General features: G+C 33.0%; 1 protein-coding gene and 1 long non-coding RNA gene across 4 annotated transcripts; both read left to right on the top strand.

Annotated features, from left to right (window-relative positions):
• Positions 1-2,352: 2,352 nt before the first annotated feature.
• On the top strand, positions 2,353-5,640 carry LOC105344207 (uncharacterized). The gene is made up of 2 exons (XR_010714475.1): positions 2,353-2,681; positions 4,504-5,640. It is a non-coding gene; the product is annotated as an uncharacterized lncRNA (long non-coding RNA).
• Positions 5,641-7,065: 1,425 nt separating this feature from the next.
• LOC105333750 (anoctamin-8) lies at positions 7,066-19,539 on the top strand. Of its 3 annotated transcripts, none has more exons than XM_011436904.4 (15): positions 7,066-7,219; positions 10,865-11,111; positions 12,293-12,528; positions 12,722-12,838; positions 13,057-13,187; positions 13,501-13,662; positions 14,039-14,185; positions 14,393-14,534; positions 14,657-14,712; positions 15,008-15,082; positions 15,449-15,856; positions 16,442-16,639; positions 16,966-17,097; positions 17,494-17,604; positions 18,248-19,539. In XM_011436904.4, exons 1-15 carry the CDS (start codon positions 7,159-7,161, stop codon positions 18,443-18,445), a joined length of 2,421 nt encoding a protein of 806 aa, XP_011435206.3. In that variant the 5' UTR covers positions 7,066-7,158; the 3' UTR covers positions 18,446-19,539. The 3 variants fall into 3 exon arrangements, with proteins under 3 accessions (XP_011435206.3, XP_011435210.3, XP_011435209.3); XM_011436908.4 differs by lacking the exon at positions 7,066-7,219 and adding an exon at positions 8,872-9,264; XM_011436907.4 differs by lacking the exon at positions 7,066-7,219 and adding an exon at positions 9,314-9,464.
• The last annotated feature ends 228 nt before the right edge of the window (positions 19,540-19,767 follow it).

The following is a 19,767-nucleotide window of genomic DNA, read 5'->3' as shown; positions in this document are numbered from 1 at the left end:
GAGCTGAGCCCCTTTTAAAAAGGGTTAAGTCCTTTATTTTAACAATTTACAGTTCCCTTCCATAAGAATGTCTTGTACCAAGTTTGGGTAAATTTGGCCCAGTGGTTTTAGAGAAGAAGTAAAAAATGTGAAAAGTTTACAGACGGACAGACGGACGCCGGACAACAGGTAATCGAAAAGCTCACTTGAAACTTCGGTTCAGGTGAGCAAAAAAAAGTGTAGTGTAATGATGATGTTCATTTTTTATGGCTATGTAGGCCCTTTTCATAGTTATAAGGTTTTTTGCCCCCCCCCCCCCCCCCCCCCCCCGAGAAACTGTATAAAATAATACGTTGGCTACAAGCTAGATAGTATATAGTCTCAATTAGTGTATTATAAAAAAGGATATTTATTTATTTAAAGAAAACTCATGCATAATATCAAAGATATCGTTTTAATACCAGATTGAGATACATGCACCACGGAACAACCCACCTCATTAAAAAACGGTGAGAAGTGTCTTTATTTTATGTTGTTTTAAAAAATTCAAATCTTAAAATCTTAATCACAATGTCCTCTATATGACTTACCAAAATTTTCTCATTGTAAATTGCCCAGAACTATCTGCAGAATTGTTAGTTTTACACACACCATTATGGAAAGTTCAGTTCAACTAAAGGTATGACGAGCAATTGCGCCCGGAAAATTTAATTATTTCTTTGTTTAAAAAAGGAAGTCCTTTAAAAGGAAACCCTATAAGATTGAAATCATTTGTTAATGCTTAGACTAAGTCTCATATGAATTTTTGATTTTATCCAGTGTAAAATTTGTATTTCAAGAGTTTTATGATTATTTTAAGTTCCCCCAAAAACAAAATGACAAATTTAAGGAAGAAAACAAAACCGGCATTTCAATCTCTGTGAATTCATTTTAAAAATAAATTTAGCAGAGGAAGACGCATTTGCCAATTAGTATTTATAGCGACCATAGCTAATAGCTTTCACAAACGTTTTGTTGAAAGTGACAACATCAAGCACTGAAATCTGAAACAAGAGGCCCACAGCCTTAACGGTCAACTTGATAGCCTTTTAAAAGATACATAAGGCTGTTGTATATATATATGAATTTTCTTTTCAAACCGTTGAAGCAAATGATGAATTTCTATTAACAAAAAGTAATATATTTTAGGAAGTATTCTTAATTAATTCAAATGGGATTCTCAACGAGAGAGAGAGAGAGAGAGAGAGAGAGAGAGAGAGAGAGAGAGAGAGAGAGAGAGAGAGAGAGAGAGAGAGAGAGAGAGATTGTTGTTAGTATAAATGTTTCGTCTCTATTGACCATATAGCATGCCTAAATACGCGAAAATCTAAAGCTGAAGAAAGAGGTCCTTTTGTATGGTGGCACATCTCTGTCCATTGTGTGCAAGTTATTTTTCTACAAATATCGTTTAAATACAAGTAATCAGCAGAAATAACTTAAATATCCTACAGAAAAATCAAGTATGTATATTTTAAATGTATATTTCAAATCAACGTTTTCTCGCAGAATTTTACTTGATGGACAAGTTACTTATTTGGTATACGTTCTACTTCATATGTGTACGAATATATCACCAAATTAAGAAATTGGGATTAAGATCACCTGCATCCTAGACTAGCGCTGGATTCCATTACTAATTTTGTAATATGACCTCAGTAAATGCTTATTAAATCTTATCACAGAAACATATACATGTAAAAAGAACTATGATTATACATGTATATCGATATTTGTGTTTACAGTAGAGAGGGTAAATACAAGTCATAAAAATGCACGAACATACAGTCACACATAGTAAAGTCTATTTAAAATGCGTGCATGTAAATGAGCAAAATCAAATTCAGACCCCAAGCGGTTTTTACTTATTATCAACTAAAGACTTTATGAAATTTTTGTCTGTGTACATATACTGTAATTTATTGGTGTGTGAGTTTAAACAAAATGAACTCTAAAGTTCAGCTAGGCTGAACGATTTTTTGGGGGTATGGGTTGTAATGATATTCAATATATTTTCATATTGCATTTACAACGACTTTACCTTAATTTGTTCGCTTAATTAAAACATCAGGTTTTATTAATTAAAGTGATAAAGGATTTAAGAAAATGTCTCACGAACCATAAATTTAAGTTTAAGCTAGGTTTCCATATAGTTTCATTTGCTGAAACTGGATTTTTCATCCAGTGCATTCGAAAATGAAATGAGCATTTAGAAATATCATGAAAGAAAATGCTTAGAAGCTGGTTTACCCATATTTTGATGGGTAATTTTATCATCGATATAATCCTTATTATCAACTAATGCAATTTTTGTCTGTGTACATGAAAATATATGTATTGGCGTGGGATTTAAATTAAAAAAAAAACCTCTAAAGTTCAGGCTGATGGCAACAATTTTTTTTCGTAGCAACTAATCTGTGCTTCATATACAAAAACAACAACAACAAAATTATGAGAAAAAAATTAAATGAATAATTCATGCGTTGCGCACGCTTAAATAATCTAATTTCGGATAAATTGTTTTCAACGTTAACTGTTTGACATTTACGCAGCGAAATGAATTTCCTGCGAAAACTCGATGTTTACCACTTTCCGATTTTTTTTAATTCTATATTACCAAATGATTACATGAAATCTTAAGCTATTGGTTCATGGTTTGATCAGCGGTAAGTTAGTTTTGTTTAATATTTAATCTGAAGCTGCAAATGAAAAGTTGGAACAATTTTCTATTGACCATGATCAGTCTAGACATGCTAGACGGGACTCCCAAAACCAGAAATTACTTATATTTTTTTTTTTAGTATATACGTCCCTGCCAAAACGGAGTTAACCCCCAAAACGGAGTCTTTGGTGCCATCATGCATTGCGGTAAAAAGGCATTTCTAATGTAAACAACGTATGAGTTATGCCCCTTAGTTCTAAATGGCCAAAAACACGACAAAAAATAATCTTATACTTTCAAAAACATTTCTGAACGTTTATGTTTCATATTTATGTCACATGTTCATAACTGTTTACTTGCATTACGTAAGATTAATTTTTAAAATGAAAAATTCACCTATATCTTCAATCGCGCATTTATAACTATAACTTTTTAGAAATAAATTAAATGCTTGGATTTGATTATTTATCATTGTTTGTTAAAGTATTTAGTCACATTCAAATCATTTTCAGGCTTAATTTTTCAATTATCTTGAATAATTATGTATTTAACATGGTTTTCTAACATCGGAAACGCTGCAAGCGATTATAATTGTTTTGATGATAATTATCTGTTTAATTTAATGAATTATTGTATCTAGAGTGACAATTTGTTTCTTTTTCTAGGTTTTTAAACAATCAATCCTATTTTTTCAATACAAATGAGACGTTTTTAATCATCGCTAGAGCAGCCAGTTTTTGTTAGTAATCAGGGCTCTTTTTGTTTATGCACTTATCAATTTGTGTGTTTGGTGACTTTAAATTGGAATACAATACGAAAAAAGTACAATTTAATGCAATTTACCTTTCAGTAACGATAAATTTCCGCGTAAAACACAAGAACATCACTTTTTAAGCATCATCCAAACATCGAACTTTGGAGATAAATAACTTTCTAAAGTGCAAATAAACCCCTATTTCGTGCAGATACAATTGATAGTAAATTATATCCTGGGTCTTTTAAAACATGTTAGAAGTCTGCAAAAACACATGCAGCACTTTGCAAGATGATTTCTTGTGGACCCCATGGTTTTATCGAAAAATCGCCATTCTTTGTACAAGTGCGCATGCATAGACTCCCAAAACGGAGTCCAAAATACTTGCAGAAATTTGCTTCCGTTGACTCCGTTTTGGGAGTCCATCTAGACTGATGATTAATAAATCCTAAGATTTCTCTTTTGAAACCAAAAGATAAAACATGCCAGATTTTCCCATAATAAATCCCCGTTTCTTTCCCATCAATTTCTCGTGATAAAATCATCAAAAAATATCGAATAACCGTAATCCGCGTTACTAACTGAAATCTTACAAAAATCAAACGTCAGTTACGAGTGTGGGCATTTACTCCAATTTATTTTTCATATTTCAAAAGAACTGAATATTATTCGTAACTTGATTTGAATACTTTTAATCTGCGATATGCTAATTTTTTAATCACTAAACAAAGAATGCAAGAAATCTCAGTAAACCTAGACTCTCAATTTATCTGAAAACTGGTCCTTGGCGATAACTGGACCAGAACCAGTATTCGTTTCCAACATTTTCTTGATTATTCAATATTCATTAATACCTAAGAGTCAAAAATATGTATTCAGTGGCAAAAATGACAAAATCCCAATAATTTTTCTTTGAAACGCCCCGTTTACCTAATCAGGTCTTGGGAGATTCTGTATTACAAATATATCCAAGTTTTGCATTGTAATTCTGTCTACAGTCCCAAATTAAAAAAAAAAAGAAAGACCAACAGTTTTCTATTGGTTATGTATCTTTGTATCTCCTTCTTTTCAGAAATAAAAAAAACAGCAGAGATTTCTTTGAAGTACCTGTATGGAGATCAACCCAGATACAGGAAGGCAGTTTGTGATGTTGCTTCATTCAGGAAAAGGAATTCTATAGCAGATCATTTGTTACCAATCTGAAATAGGCTTTTTCTTACAAAGCAAACAGAACATATTATCGTTGAAGAGCAAAACATCTTAATTGACCGTTGCCTGCTGGCATGTAACTTTCTCTGTATCTGAACATTCAAGCAGAAATCTTTGATGACTCGCTTTCTGATCCAGGATTTCAAAATGCCAACGCAGACATATGAATTGACAATGTATACAATGTTGTGTATTTCGGCAGTTGTTTTCATATTTTTAGTGGGAGCAGTAACTTTGATTCTCAAATGTTCAAGACTGGTTCATTCTGCATTTCTGTATTTCATCAGAAGTTTGAATGGTTCTAAAGCTCAGGATGATCAACATCATGAAGGAAAAGTCGACTAGTTAAAATTGACCAGATCTGAATTTGTATCAAGTGCAATTTTATGTTAAGGTCAAGATGTAGTAAATGAAAGGTGCCTACAAATGATGCTTCATAACAATATCTTTGTTTCATAGGGTGTACCGGGGCTTAAATTTTTCGTAAATGCAATAAAAAATCTTGTTTTAAACAACCATTTTCTATGAAGTAAGAAGGATAAAAGCAACATATCTCTGAGTTTTGTCCATTTTTGACTAATGAAATATATCTAGAATGCCTACAGTCTCTCCAAAAACGGCATTAAACAAGCTCTTGACCTCCTCTTAAAAATGATGTCAAATTGAATAAAGGTACCGGGATTACTTTTCCCGTGATTAAATATCGAATGTCAAAATATTGTTTTATTTTCTACTTAATTACTTTAAAGCCGTAAAATACGGGAAAAGATTCATCAAATCAATTATGACGTCATAATGCATAATGGTTCCAGCACCAAAAAGATACTCTGGAATCATTTACTAGATCTTGACCTTAAAACTATTTGTGTTCATTTCAATGGTTTACCAGTGTTTGTTTTTATTTCATTGGTTTACCATTGTTTGTGTTCATTCATTGGTTTACCATTGTTTGTGTTCATTATTTTTGTTATCCTTTAGGGAATTAAAACAAAATCCTGATGCTGTGTTATATTTCTTTATTACTGTAGACTTGTGGAAAACATAGGCACCTGATGTTATATATTTTTATCATTAGATAAAAGATATACCCTCTATTTAATAATATTAGTTAGGGGGTTATATTTTTATTACAGAAAAAAAAATAGTACATGTAATAACATCATGTGCCTGTGGGGGGGGGGGGGGGGGGGGGATTTAATGAAATTCACGTAACGGTACTATATTAAATTCACATTTTTGAAAAGGTTTATTCAATGGCTTAATTTTATTGATAAGCACATTTCTGTTTTGATCTTTGCCAGTCAATATGTACACAAAAAAATGAATAAGATACTGACTAGCTGCAAAAGAAAAAAATTAGATAAAAAAACCCAGAAATGCCTACATTATTTTTATTTATTGCTTATGGGGCTAGATACAGATGAGTATCCTCCCTTAGGAGAATGAAAATCAATTTACAATTATTATAAGTTGAAATTAAATCATACAGGACTGAAATAGAAGCATTTAGTTGTGAAACTTTGTGACCAAAGTTTACACAGTACTGAAGAAATAGGTTGAGTGGTCAAAATAAATGGTATGTAAGTACATGTAGCCTATATAAAGAAGAAAATATAAAAGGGTTTTTGATGTCCCTTGGCAGAACTTGTATTATTTTGTTTCACATTTTGTTATTTAGTTCATTTGCATCAAATAAAGGAAAACACCTGTTCCTACTTTACATACATGTACTTAAATTTGCCATTTGATGAATGAAATTTTATTAAGAGAAAAAGAGAGAGAGAAAGTAAATATAAACTGTAAAATCCTTTTTTGGTGCTTCACAGAGGTGACGTGGCGGTGGGTAGTGATCATTCAGAGAGTGAGAGAGAGAGTAAACAATGTGCTTTCTTTTATAAAAATAAAGCTTCCCACAGGTTTATACATACTTGTAGGTAGTGCAATAACTTTCATTCAACAACCGAAAAAAGCATTTTATGGAATAAAAGGACATTTTTCTCATAATGAAATAAAATTACTCAAAATGGGTCAACGTAAAACTTACATTTCTTACATTTTTGGTTGTCGGATAGTGGAGTTCTTTATTATTTGTTTCCAAAGACAAAAATGATTAAAATTAATAATCGCATATGTATTTCTGTGTATTGCAATAAATACATTCATTGAAAGAGGGGTTTTCAGTGGATTATTTTAATGCAATACACATAAAAAATACTTCAGATTACTAATTCAAAAAATTGAAATTGAAAAAAATAAAGCAATTTGCTGCTCCTAATTAAAGAGCTAATTAACATGGTATAATTTTTAATCACAATAATTACTTTGCACTAAAAATAATACTGATCAATATTTTGGGGGCCCCTGTCACAGTATCAATGTACGTGATATCTCTCTCTCTTTTTCTTTTTTTCTTTCTCTCCTTTTTCATATTTCCCGCCAACCGTCATAATGATAATGTGACTTGTTTATAAACATTGTCCAAAATGGTAGACGAACGTGTTGTTCATAACAGACGAAAATGAACGAGTTTCGGTCCACAGATCCAGGGAGGAGACTTTCGAAGCTACGGAGTAAACTTCGTGAGTATCAGTCTTCCTTCAATTGTCCTACTGTTGATTGGTAATACTAATATTTACATCGAGGCTAAGCTACTCAAGCAGAATGTGATATTTTAGTGAAGAACGAATGCTGTTCATTCGGGTGTTATGTTGGTCATCGGTGCATGCATAAACATACAAGCATTATTCATGTCACGTGTGTTTGATAGTAATATGTATTGTCTTTAGGAATGTACTCGGCATTGCAACGTTATATACATATACATATTGTAGTTACTTGTATATCTGGTTTTATATAGGTATACGGTACATCAGTCAGATGAGTATTCATTATATTTATTCAATGGATTAGCTCATTATAATTTGTAACTATTGTGTGTCCAAATGCAACATTTGCCTATATGGGAGTAAAATATGTGCATGTAGATTTTCTAATTGTCATTAGGACAACAACTAGTTTAAAATAGAAATAAATTGAAGGGAAAAAAAATTGTGACTCTATCTTTGTATACTCTAAAAATTATATATGCTAATATTGTCAGACTGTGCAATGTAGTTTTTTTTTAATTATAAAAACACAAAACGAAAGACACAAGTCTGCATGCATTACATGCACGGATCTAGGAAGTGAAATGGGTGGGTGGAGTGGGAGAGGGGGGTATATATATAGACCCCTTAAAAATTCAAATTTTTAAAATTGATACAGAAAGTTATTTAGAATAGGCCCTTGAACCCCAGGTTGCAAAATTATCCCACAGAAGAGCTTCGATTATTTTTCACATCATTGAATGAAATGTTGAATTAATTTTTTTTTTGCTTGAATAATAAATTTGTTACAAACTTGACTTCAAAGCAAAATTAATAAATGAGAGTTATTCTTTTAAATATTGAAGATACCAATTGTGAATGTCATATCTCAAGGGAAGCAATTTTACATAGAAAAATAATATACACAGGAAAATAGTAATATATAAGGGCAGTTTACACTTTACATGCAACAAGCGAAAGATATCTACTGGTATACTGTATTAATTCATTAAAAAAACCCAACAATAAATAGATCTAAAAATGACAGTAATTTTAAAGTTGATTGTATCAAGAGAGGGTTACACTTTGATATTGATCTAAATAAGTATCTCAAGTATGCAGGAAGTATTTGAAGGCATTTTTTTTTTACATATACATGTATTTAAGCATGATTTTCAAGTAGATGAATAATTTTTTTTCAGAGGAAAAGCTTGATCATGGTACTTATTTTTTTGTATAAGGACAGATAATAGCACTTATCACATAAAACAGCTGAAGTAAATCAATTGAGATATAAAAAATGGAAATAGACAACCCATATTGCTGAGAGTTTTAAAATATTTTTTTCAATAGCAATTAAAGCTTATGAAATAGCATTGTTCTACTAAAAGTACAGTTCTCCTTTGTAAAATGGTTAGCAGCAGCTGCAGAATTTATAGTAATGAACAGTATGATTTAATATTCAGAGATTAAAATTAAGAAATTATAAGGAAAGAAGAAATTGAAAACTATATAAATTATAAATCTTAACCTTATGTATGTGTTGAGAAAACTAGACAACAACCAAAAAAACACATTGATTGACAATAGATCTACACTCATAGCTACTTTGGATTACTTAATGTCATGCAAAACAGGAAACTTGATCATACACGTAACCGTTCACAACATGTCACTGTAATTAAGTGTTCAAAATGATTAAATTATGAACACATTAAGAAGTGGCACTAGGCTAGGATACATCAGCAGAACTTCCAAGAAACCCGAGGACTGTGGATACATAGGGTCTTTAAGCTTGCTAAAGTCACGATCAATATCATATGCTTGGACAACATGCAGTGATCTCTCTCTGTGTCGCGCAGTATACCCAAAATGTTAAAATATTCAGCAATTAAGTAAATGAGAAGATAGCCCAAAGATTCATGTCAGCTGAACACTATGCCGATGTTAGAATGTAGGGACTCTCGCTTCAGCACAATATTCTTAACCACTGACAATAAAGGACAAAATTGATGTTGTTATCTTCGTTATGGACTCAGGTATAGTTTGGTTCACTGCTAGCAGTATTGATGTGTTAATACAAATGTATATCAATAGATGTCACCTGTTTGTCTTGTTGGTTCTGGATGTTTATCTAATCCACATCTGTTGACAAATGCATGTATAATTACATATAAAAAGTTAATTTGTATGAAGTGTAGAATCATGCAGTGAATTATGGAAACTAACAATAAAGATAGTAAGTACCGGTATCATTAAGTCTTCATGACAACAAATGTACCAATAAATATATCTCTTTTCAAAAGGAAAAACTCTTCTTTTTAAGTTTGTGCTCTAAATGAAATATTGCAAGTGATAAATACCTATTTTTGTGGAATATAATATTAGTACATGGATCATATTAAATTGGACATGTGCAAGTAAGTATAACTACCAATACAATTCTCAGTGTTTGCAAAAGTTAGAAACAAATGAAATTGAATCATGACAAATTTGAGCTTTCATAATAGATTTTATTTCAAATATTGTAATACATACACCATTAGCTGTTGAAACTATTCATGCTGGAATGGATGCAAATCATTTTGTGACTCTAATAGTTTCTATTTTATACATACTGGTAGTATTTATAAATATATCTCTTTTTTATAATAATGAATCGCTATGTACAAATATCTACTTTTTCTTTAATAATTGAGTCACTGCAGGTTCAATATGACAAAGTCATCCACTTAGAGAGTTTGATATGATTATGTGTTCATCCTGTCAGGCAGCTTCTCCAGTCATTATAAGATGCAGTTGACAACTTAATTAGCAGTACAGATGCATGCTGCAAAATATTAGTATTAATATTAACAAGAGAGCTTGACTTGCAATCAATATTTTTATCCCTGATAAGTTAATGCCATTTTTTTTTATCATGACACATGGGACATGAATAGGAACACAGCTTTTGTCCTATTCATCGAGTTCAGTGTACAGTTCTTGCACACACCAATGTCACACAAACCAACAGATGCTGTCAGCAATAGGCCCCGGCAGCTCCAAATGTCAGTGTATTGTAACAATTATGAAATATTGATAACTTGTTAACAAGATGTGCATTACTAACTTAGTGACATATTGTACATTTTTATAGAAGTCTCATAGGACTGCTGTTAGTTACAGTTGTCTCACCTACTTTACATATTAGATGATTTAGCAAAAGCTCATGCACTCCCATTAATCTTTTACTTACATCTGCAAAGACAAGTTATCTTGTTATTGCACAGATTGGTATTCGAACCAGTTACTGGTTCTTTAGAAATGACTCCTTGTCCACTTGGCAAATTGCTGCTTGATAAGGCTATAGATATCCTATAAGCTGTAATTTGTGTAGGACTCCATTACTTTACTACTGTAACTGTTTCTTTCACTGCAGCCCCGTTGTTGTAATCAAGCTGATATCTGTAGTCAGCAACTAGTATACTGGTCCGATTACTTATTACTGTTAAAAACATTGTAACACCATTATATACCAGGTACTTTTGTACTTGTTACTGTTTTTTGCATCCAGCCCTGCCGTTGTTTAATAATGAGTAGAAGCAGTCTCTCTTAGTAACTGGTATAGTGACTCCATTATTTACTCTGTCCCTGCAGCCCTGCGGTTGTTTGGTAAGAAGTTGATCCCCACCAGTCGTCTGGTGGCCTCTAGCCATGTCCTCCACAACACCATCCCCACCCAGGACTGTGATGTCATCGTCACGTTCCCTGCCGACACGGACACCACCACACTCATGTGGATCCTGGACCGACTAAGAGCCCGCTCCCCCTACCTAGTCATCCATATTCGTCACCATAGCAACACCAAGGGGTCCATGTTTCATCTGACTGCGACATATGAAGGGTGAGTGTTTTTGTTGGATTTAATTTACGTGGTGATAACATAGTATCACATTTGTATATGCTTTGCATACTAACCAATTTTTAGCAAGCCTGCTGAGCTTTGCCTGTTTGTCACTTTAATCTTTTGTGATTATAATTTTTAATATTCAAAAAACGAAAGGCTTAAGGGTAATTTCTTAAAGATTTTTGTAGTCGGAAGTTTATATACCTTGGTTGAAATATATTGGAGAGACCTTAAATTGAACGAGATGAACTGTGAAAAAAAAACATGGTAAAAGTATATTAATATTAAAATTCAAGGTCATTGATTTAATTGAGATTACATGTTTGTGAAAAAACATTTTGAATTGTTCTGTTAATTTGTAAATTGTCATTAAACATAACCCATATCAGTTGTCATGAAATCTTTGGAATTGAACACCTAAAACCTATTCAGGATCAAATTATACAGTGATATATACCCGGCCAAGAGTCAGTAGAACCAGTCAGATTGTATGGTGGTGTCAGATATAAACATCCTGATAGGTAGGTGAATATATGAGAGGGTTAATCGTTGTCTTCATTGCCAGGCCATGGTAGATGGAGACAGACACTTAGGAAGCCACTGACTTCTTGCTGTTGAGATACAGACGTGTGATATTAATAGACGATTGATATCCCCGGCCAAAGAGCAGAAAACTTAGTGACATCTGGCAATGATCATTAGATGCTTTGATAATTAATTCCCCAATCAGCATTTCTTTCATCCTTGCTTATTATATTTATGAGCTGGTAATTTATACATTACTTTTGATAGCAGCTAGTATAATCTTTTTCTTATTTACTGAAAAATTTAAAAAGTTGAAGAAAAAATAATGACTTCAATAAATTTTGAATCAAAATTGAATTTTTTCAAAAGCCAAGTTAGTTCTTTAAACCAAAAATCACCAGTAAGTTTTAAAAAAAAAATTAGCAAACATTCAGATTGATGAAAAAGATATCTTTGATTTCATCATTGATATATATGCAAGTTAAACCAGTTTTTGGGGGTTATGGTAGAATTGGGATAGATATCCTAAATCTGGATCAGTGCTTTCTTAGCTGCAAGGGGGGAAGGGGTCAGATTAAAAAAGAAATTGGAGAGGGCAACATTATTACAGTTAGTGCATCTAGACACTAAATGCACATTTAATTTACTTCAAGGCTTCTTAGAGGAGCAGAAGAGCTGGGAATTCAGAAACTTCTTAAGGAAGACTTGGGAGGAGGAATGAAGGAATTCACTTTCGAGGAGCAGGAATGCTTTAACAACATAGAAGATGAGAACCAGTTTTTCAGTAGTCAGGAGAGACAAAGCATTATACACCACCTGCTGGACAACTTGAGAGCTATCAAGGGGGAGCAACTTGGGAAAGTGAAATTTGTAGAGGGTCAATCCATTGGTATGTTATTAAAGAGTAGCCCCTACAAGGTGTCAATCAATCAATCAATCAAATATTACTAGTAATCATAAATTCATTCAAATGAAATTTTAAAAAAGTACACCGTTTGACCTCAGTTTGATGTAGTAGATGTAGATAAAGCCATGTTACATGTATTTATTTCAGCTACATTTCACATACTGTTTTTTTTTAGTTCCTGTCCTGCAGTCCAATAAGATTATCTCTGAGGTGTTCCCCCTTCACTGTACGCAGTCTATAGAGGAACTGAGGAAAGACTGGGTCCAGGCCTTCTTCTCTCCCCAGCCTCTGGGTCAGTTCCCTCCCCTTTATCGAAATGCACAAAACAAATTAATGGAATTAAGTATAAATCATAATCCATATGATGAAAGTGTCATTTTTTTCTATAAATGTACATATGAATGTACATACAAATATGTTTTTCTTAAGACATAAAAGGTCTTCTTTTCTATCCTTTATTTTCTTACTGATAATAATGTGCCTATACGACATGTATTAATGATGTTGAAGACAAGATCAAGGATTACTTTGGTGTGAAGATCGCCCTGTACTTTGCCTACCTGGGACATTACACTCTGGCCCTGTGTATGCCAGCCTTTGTTGGGCTGGGGATCTGGATCACTCAGTGGCAGGCTGACCAGGTCAGTGCAGGGGTTCTCTCCCCTCAAGAATACTGCAGTTCCTTCCTTTAAAACTATTATCTTTTACCTTTGAAGTAACATTTTTAAGGGAACCTAATTCACAAACAATTTTTCTAAGAAATCCATAAAACTTGTGTTGAGGAACTTCAACAAAACCACTGTAAATGAAAAAAAAAATATCAATCCTGTTACCTAATTGTACTAGTATACCTTTATTTACAATTGTTGACATTAAAAAAATAAATTGTTAAAGTTGGTATGGTTTTTTGCAATTAATTGAGATAGAGTTTTATTCACTTTGTTTAAATACAAGGAGTGGGATGATGAACTCTTCATTGGTTTCGCTTTGTTCAATGCTTTTTGGGCCACCCTGTACCTGGAGCATTGGAAGAGAAAGAGTTGTGAGCTGGCCTATCATTGGGGGACCTTGGACTCCCAGAGGGAGATGCTGAAGGACCCCCGCCCCCTCTACACAGTAAGGCACTTGGGCACAGACTTATATTGCTTGTCAAAGAATTTACTTAAAAACTTAATCACTTACAGGTATCTGTAATTCAAAAGCAGACTCATTTCATCTATATTTGCTTTTTTTTTATGTCTGTTTAATTATTGAGATTTTACCTCAGAAGTTATTTGCTCCCCTAAAACCATTATAGAGGACCAATTTTATCAATGATGAATGCTAATCAACGTTTTCTTGGCTAAGATAGGAAAGAGAAAAGTGGTTTCAAAATTTTTATGATTCATAGTAGTCACTGCAAAAAACAAAAATGCATGCTGGAAGACCAGTCTCTAGATTAAAATTCTTATAGTCACTATAGTGACTGAATCATGAGTGGTGTGTGTTTTAGGGTCGCCTCGAGGTGAGCTCAGTGACCGGCCGATTGGAGCCGTACTACCCGTCCTGGAAAAGGAACCTGTTCCGATACTTCATCTCCTACCCCGTCATCCTCATCTGTCTCCTCTTTGTGTTCATCACCATGCTATTGATATTTGAGGCAAGTTAATGAATCCCTTAATACAGGAGAATTTTGGTATGGAAGATTTTTTTTCATTATTTTGTGAAAGATATTGTACTCATTTGCATATACATGTATTGTCTTTACCAGCAAATGCTATTAGATATGTAATGCTTCATTTAGATTGTTCATAAGTCAATAAACTTTTTATTAAAATCTAACAATAAACAGATTTCTTATTATTAGGTCCAGGAGTGGATTAACTCCCTTGTAAAGAGTGGGGATGTTCCAGGGTTTTTCTCTTTCCTTCCAAAGATCTTGCTGGCAGTATGTATTGGAATTCTAGATGAAATATACAAAACTATAGCAAAGTGGCTGAATGATTGGGGTAAGCTAGCTCAGTTGTTTCCCTTTTTTAAATGCCTTTTAAAGAGAGCTTTAATTGAGGCTAATTTTGTATTTTAATTTTTGTCAGCCTTTTAGAACCAACTCAAAGTTTTAAATTTGCAGAAAATTACAGAATGGAAGAAACTTATTGGAATCACCTGATTGTCAAACTGGTGTTGGTAAGTCTATTCTGCTGGAATTTTTAAAAGTCTGAAGTAATCTTCCTTTGCAGAGTTTAATTGTATATCTTGTAGGAGTTATTTCCCTTTTCAGAGATATCTGGGATATCATTGAATTATGACTCACATTGTGTAAGAGATATCTTTATTTGTGCGTATATAAATTCATATGTATGATATTTAGCTTTTATTTTAGATTTAATTAGAGTTTTAGATATTTATCATGTTCTATAATATCATTTATTCATGGTGTATCCGCAGAAATCCACCTGACACTGAATTCTGTGACTTTTAGTTTCAGTTTGTGAACTCTTTCCTGTCTCTTTTCTACATTGCTTTTTACTTACGAGATATGGATAGACTCTGTGAAGTGAGTAGTTGACATCTTGTTGTTGTTGTTAGAATTGTGTGTAGTTTATGTTCCTTCTTTACTAGTAAAATTGATGGTATAAATCACATCTGTTACACAGTGCAACTTAAATTTTACTGTATAAAGGGCAATTTTGCTGTCTTTTTATTTTATATCTATATATTCTTCCTTGGACAAAAATCAAACGGGTCTAACAGAAAACAATAAACTTTGCATTGTATGGAATATTTTTGAAAATCAGAGTTATTTTGAAAAAGAAAGGAATTATTTTGAATGCAATTTGGTGAAAACATTGTGTGAACTTAGCCTTTTATTCAACATTATTGTTATTTAAAGTAGTGTTATCACAGTATCCTTTCTCCTCAGCAACTGGCAGCTATTTTGATCACACGTCAGATCATAGGGAACCTTAAGGAGGCATTTCTACCTTACTTCCAGTGGAAAGCTAAACTGTACAAGGTGGGCTATGAAATGACTAAAGATCTCATCACTCCTGATAATCCGTCTCAACAATTCACAGACTCCCCTAGTTCAGAATTTTCCAAATCTCCTGGAAATGATGCAGAGTTATCTTCTCCTGATGGATCAAACACGGAGCAGTGTAATTCTATGGACAGAGAATCTATAGAGGTGGACGGCGTCACAGATTCTTGTGGGGTCAGGCAGAGAGGAGCCACTGAAGGAGAAAATCAGAAAACTAAGGAGAATTTTCAGACCAAATCTACAAAACCTCTCTCACTCACTCAGGCTGAGGTGGAAAGTGCCATGAAACAGGTACAAAATAGAGATGCATTCATAAAACAGTACAAAGGCATTAAAAGACAGAAGTACATGATCACTAATAAACACATGTAAAAGACACTTATGACCAATATCATGTATCTTAAGTGTATTGAGGGTGAGGATTCTTTATTGCTACATATATTATGATAGTTTGGGGATAAATTAGATATCCTTGTGAATTTTCTAGATATCTGTTGTTGTTTAGGGTCAAATTAGATATCCTTGTGAATGTGCTAGATACATGTTTATGGTGTTGTTTGGAGTCAAATTAGATATCCTTGTGAATTTGCTAGATATCTGTTGTACAGTAGTTAAATGACAAATCAGATATTCTTGAGAATTTGCTAGATATCTGTTGTACAGTAGTTTAAGGACAAATCAAATATTCTTGAGAATTTGCTAGATATATGTTTTTGTTTGGGTCAAATTATATATTGTAGTGAATTCTCTTGATGTATATGTTGTAGTGTGAAGTCACATGATATATCCTTGTGATATTTCTAGATGTTTATGTTGTAATATAAGGATCGACACACATTAATATGTCATGGTATAGTACCCACATCTGTGTTTCAGTATGAGGACACACTGGATGACTACCTGGAGATGTTCATTCAGTTTGGCTACGTGACCCTCTTCTCCTCGGCCTTTCCTCTGGCCGCCTTCTGTGCTCTGTTGAACAATGTGGTAGAGATCAGGAGTGATGCCTTCAAACTCTGTATGACTTATCAGAGACCGTTCGGGAAAACTGTGGAAAACATAGGAACGTGGCAGGTATGTCTACTGTTCATGTTACAAGATAACGCCTTTCAAGAGCTTAGGGCCACAAGCCTTTACTCTTCTTTGGCAATGGCACTTCCTGGCAAATTATTATTGGATGTTGATCAAATGGTTGTGCTTTGATTCCCTGGGAAAGTACCTATGTTTACCAGTAACCTCCAGTGAAACTGGATTTGTTACATTTTAATCATTGATAAACTGTTCATGATATGCATTAGAATGATTTAAATGCATTTGAATAGGTTTCAAATGCTACATTTAACTTTCTCATGAACAGTGGATTGACTGTGGTTCACAGTTTGTGTTGTTATCTGTTGTAGGATGCCCTGGAGCTGATGGGGGTGATAGCCATCATAGTGAACTGTGCCCTCATTGGGGTGTCCGGACAGGTCCAGAGGATAATTCCTGGAGCCTCCCGGGAAATGGTCATCATTATCATTGTATTGTTAGAGGTAAATCTATATATCTATTTTGTACTGTCATTGGGAATGAAGTGTACATATAGAGTCTATTTCTGGCTGTAAAGAATTTTGTTAAGATTGCTAGTAATGAACCTGTGGAATGGTTCAATAAAATGAACAGTTCGAAGGCCAAAAAATTTTGACTAAGTGTCTCAGTTGCCAATTGGTTAAACTCATTGAAAGGGGAAATAACTCTTCTTTTATTCCCTTTCACCCATTTCATTCACACCAATCTTACCCAAATTTTGTTTGTTTGACAGGGGAAAAACATAATTACTCTAACTTTTTTCAGCATTTAATTTTGAAATATATGATCCAATTAAGATTATTTTTTAATTTGTGGTGTTTCCAATGAATTTCTAAAGCAATATGATATTTTTTTAATAGCATATCATTTTGGGACTGAAGTTCCTCATAGCCTATGCCATTCCAGATATTCCAGAAACCATAGAAACCAACAGAGCCAAACTAGAATTTTTACGGAGGGAGGCACTGAAGGTAGAGTAGCTAGAGCTAAAGCATCATGTTCTTAATGTTCACACCAACAGTGCATCAAACATGGCAAATAGTAGGCAGTTAAAGTAAAACATGATTACAGCAAAAACATGGATTCATGTTTAATGAATTCATGCTTACAATAAAGTCAATGTCATTCCCACTAGTCTTTAAAAATAATCTACCAGTAATACTATAGTATATAAACTGGTATAACAAATCAAAATTGCTCATCTCAGGCACTTACTTTGCATGTTTTACTGTATTTTAAATTTAAGAAGTATTTTTTTTTCTTATCTGACAAAAAAAACTAAGGATCTAGAAATTATTAGTAAAATTTTATTAAACAAGATTTACTGTAGATTTCTAAATATTGTAAACGCGAGGAATTAATATCTGAGTAAAATCACAAGAAGCTCCCCTTGCAGATTTTAAAATATCGCTTTTATTTTATGAGAGTTGAGAACCGTAAGAAATAAGGATTAAAATTATCGTGTTCGCGATTTCATATTCTCACAATATGATAAAAAACCGATGGTGTCACTGAATTAAGTACTCACTAAAAATAAGGAATCTACAGTATCTATCTGATTGTTGATTTAACAAGTATTATCTTCTTAGCAATGACATTTATATTTTATCAAAGAAATTTGAGTCAGAAATGCAGTCCATAGCTCCTAGCAGTCCAGCAGAAATCAGGGAAAAAATCTTGGCGCGACAAAAGTCTCGACGTGAAAATTTGCATCATATCGAGACAAAGCAAGAAACATCTGGCGTGAATTCAGCCAAAAGTAGTGACATGGTTCCTGAAGCAAACGTCTGTGAGAAAGAGGCAGTGCTGTGAGGATCGAGAAAAGGATATATTTTTCTGATATCAATTTGTTTTACATTATCACCTACCATCTAAACATGTACCATGGGGTTTGGTATTTTTTATTTAAAAAAATTGCTGTTGGTCCATTTTTACATGAAATTTATGATCTTGTTCTAATATGATGAAAAATTCTTGTACTGAATGTTTAATTCTTAGTAATGGACATCTATATGGTCTTATTACTATAGTGACCTGATATACAGTTAAACACGGTTATAGCGAACACGCTTATAATGAATTGACGCTTACAGCGAAGTGATTTTCATTCCCCGTGACTTTATTTCATGTTGTTAACTTGACGGATATAACGAATTACGCTTATAACGAAGTAAAATTGTCCGTCCCTGGGACTTCGTTATAAGCGTGTTTTACTGTAATTTAGTCCCATCTACATGTACCGGTACTTACTGCATTGCATTACAATTTGTTATTATGCATAAAGCAAATTACAAGGTAGCGAAACTGTGTTCAGAATTGAAAGAATTTTATTTATAAAGCGTAAATAAATTCAAACAGCATCATAAAAAATATTTTGAAATATAAAAATATATTTACATGGCAAGCACACAACAAAAGAGGAAAGAAAAAGAGGAATGACACAGTATAGAAAGAGAAGATATAGTATTACTGACCAGTACTTATAGACTTAGATTAATGATAATTTGATTTGCATCTAGTGAAGGTCTTGAACATCTGTCAAATGCTTCATTGCTGGTTTTTATTTTGGCATATGACTAATATTTGTTGTGCTTTGTTATTTTTCTCTCATCATATCATCTATATCTTACAACTTTGTTTCATATCAGGGTGTCTGGGGGGTTTTTTCTCCATTTTTTATGCAGCCTGTGTTCCTTTTGTTGAATTCTTTATATGTGGATATACCAGTACATATCAGTTCCACTCAAATTAAGAAAGCAAATCATTAGCTTCCAACACATCCAACTGTGTGCAATGATCCAGCGATGATGGATCACTTTAAAGTAATATATTTGAGATTACTTTTTTTTCTTTTTATGATACAATTGCTTTTAGGATAGATGCTTTTAACTGGAATTTCATGTAAATTTTTTTTACAATACCTGTAATTATTTGATACATTGGTGATGTATAATATACATTTACATCAGCAATATTGTTTCCCAGCAATGATCCAAAGATTGCGTATTGATCAGCATTATTTTGCTAAGTTTTGTACATATTTTAAGCCAGTTGCAATATTTATGGTTTTGCATAATTGTGTATACATGAATACGCTATCCTGTACCAGAGTATAATTATATACATTTTATTTG

This window comes from Magallana gigas, chromosome 6, assembly GCF_963853765.1.
Source record: "Magallana gigas chromosome 6, xbMagGiga1.1, whole genome shotgun sequence".
Taxonomy (NCBI): domain Eukaryota; kingdom Metazoa; phylum Mollusca; class Bivalvia; order Ostreida; family Ostreidae; genus Magallana; species Magallana gigas.
Note: the sequence above shows the minus strand (reverse complement) of the source record. Positions and strands in the feature narration are given on the sequence as shown.

Bases quoted from the DNA above. Each gene is read 5' to 3' on its own strand.
- LOC105333750 (XM_011436904.4), top strand. From the start codon at position 7,159: ATGAACGAGTTTCGGTCCACAGATCCAGGGAGGAGACTTTCGAAGCTA. The intron at 14,186-14,392 runs GCAAGTTAATGA...TCTTATTATTAG, and splicing joins CCATGCTATTGATATTTGAG to GTCCAGGAGTGGATTAACTC. The intron at 15,857-16,441 runs GTACAAAATAGA...TCTGTGTTTCAG, and splicing joins TGGAAAGTGCCATGAAACAG to TATGAGGACACACTGGATGA.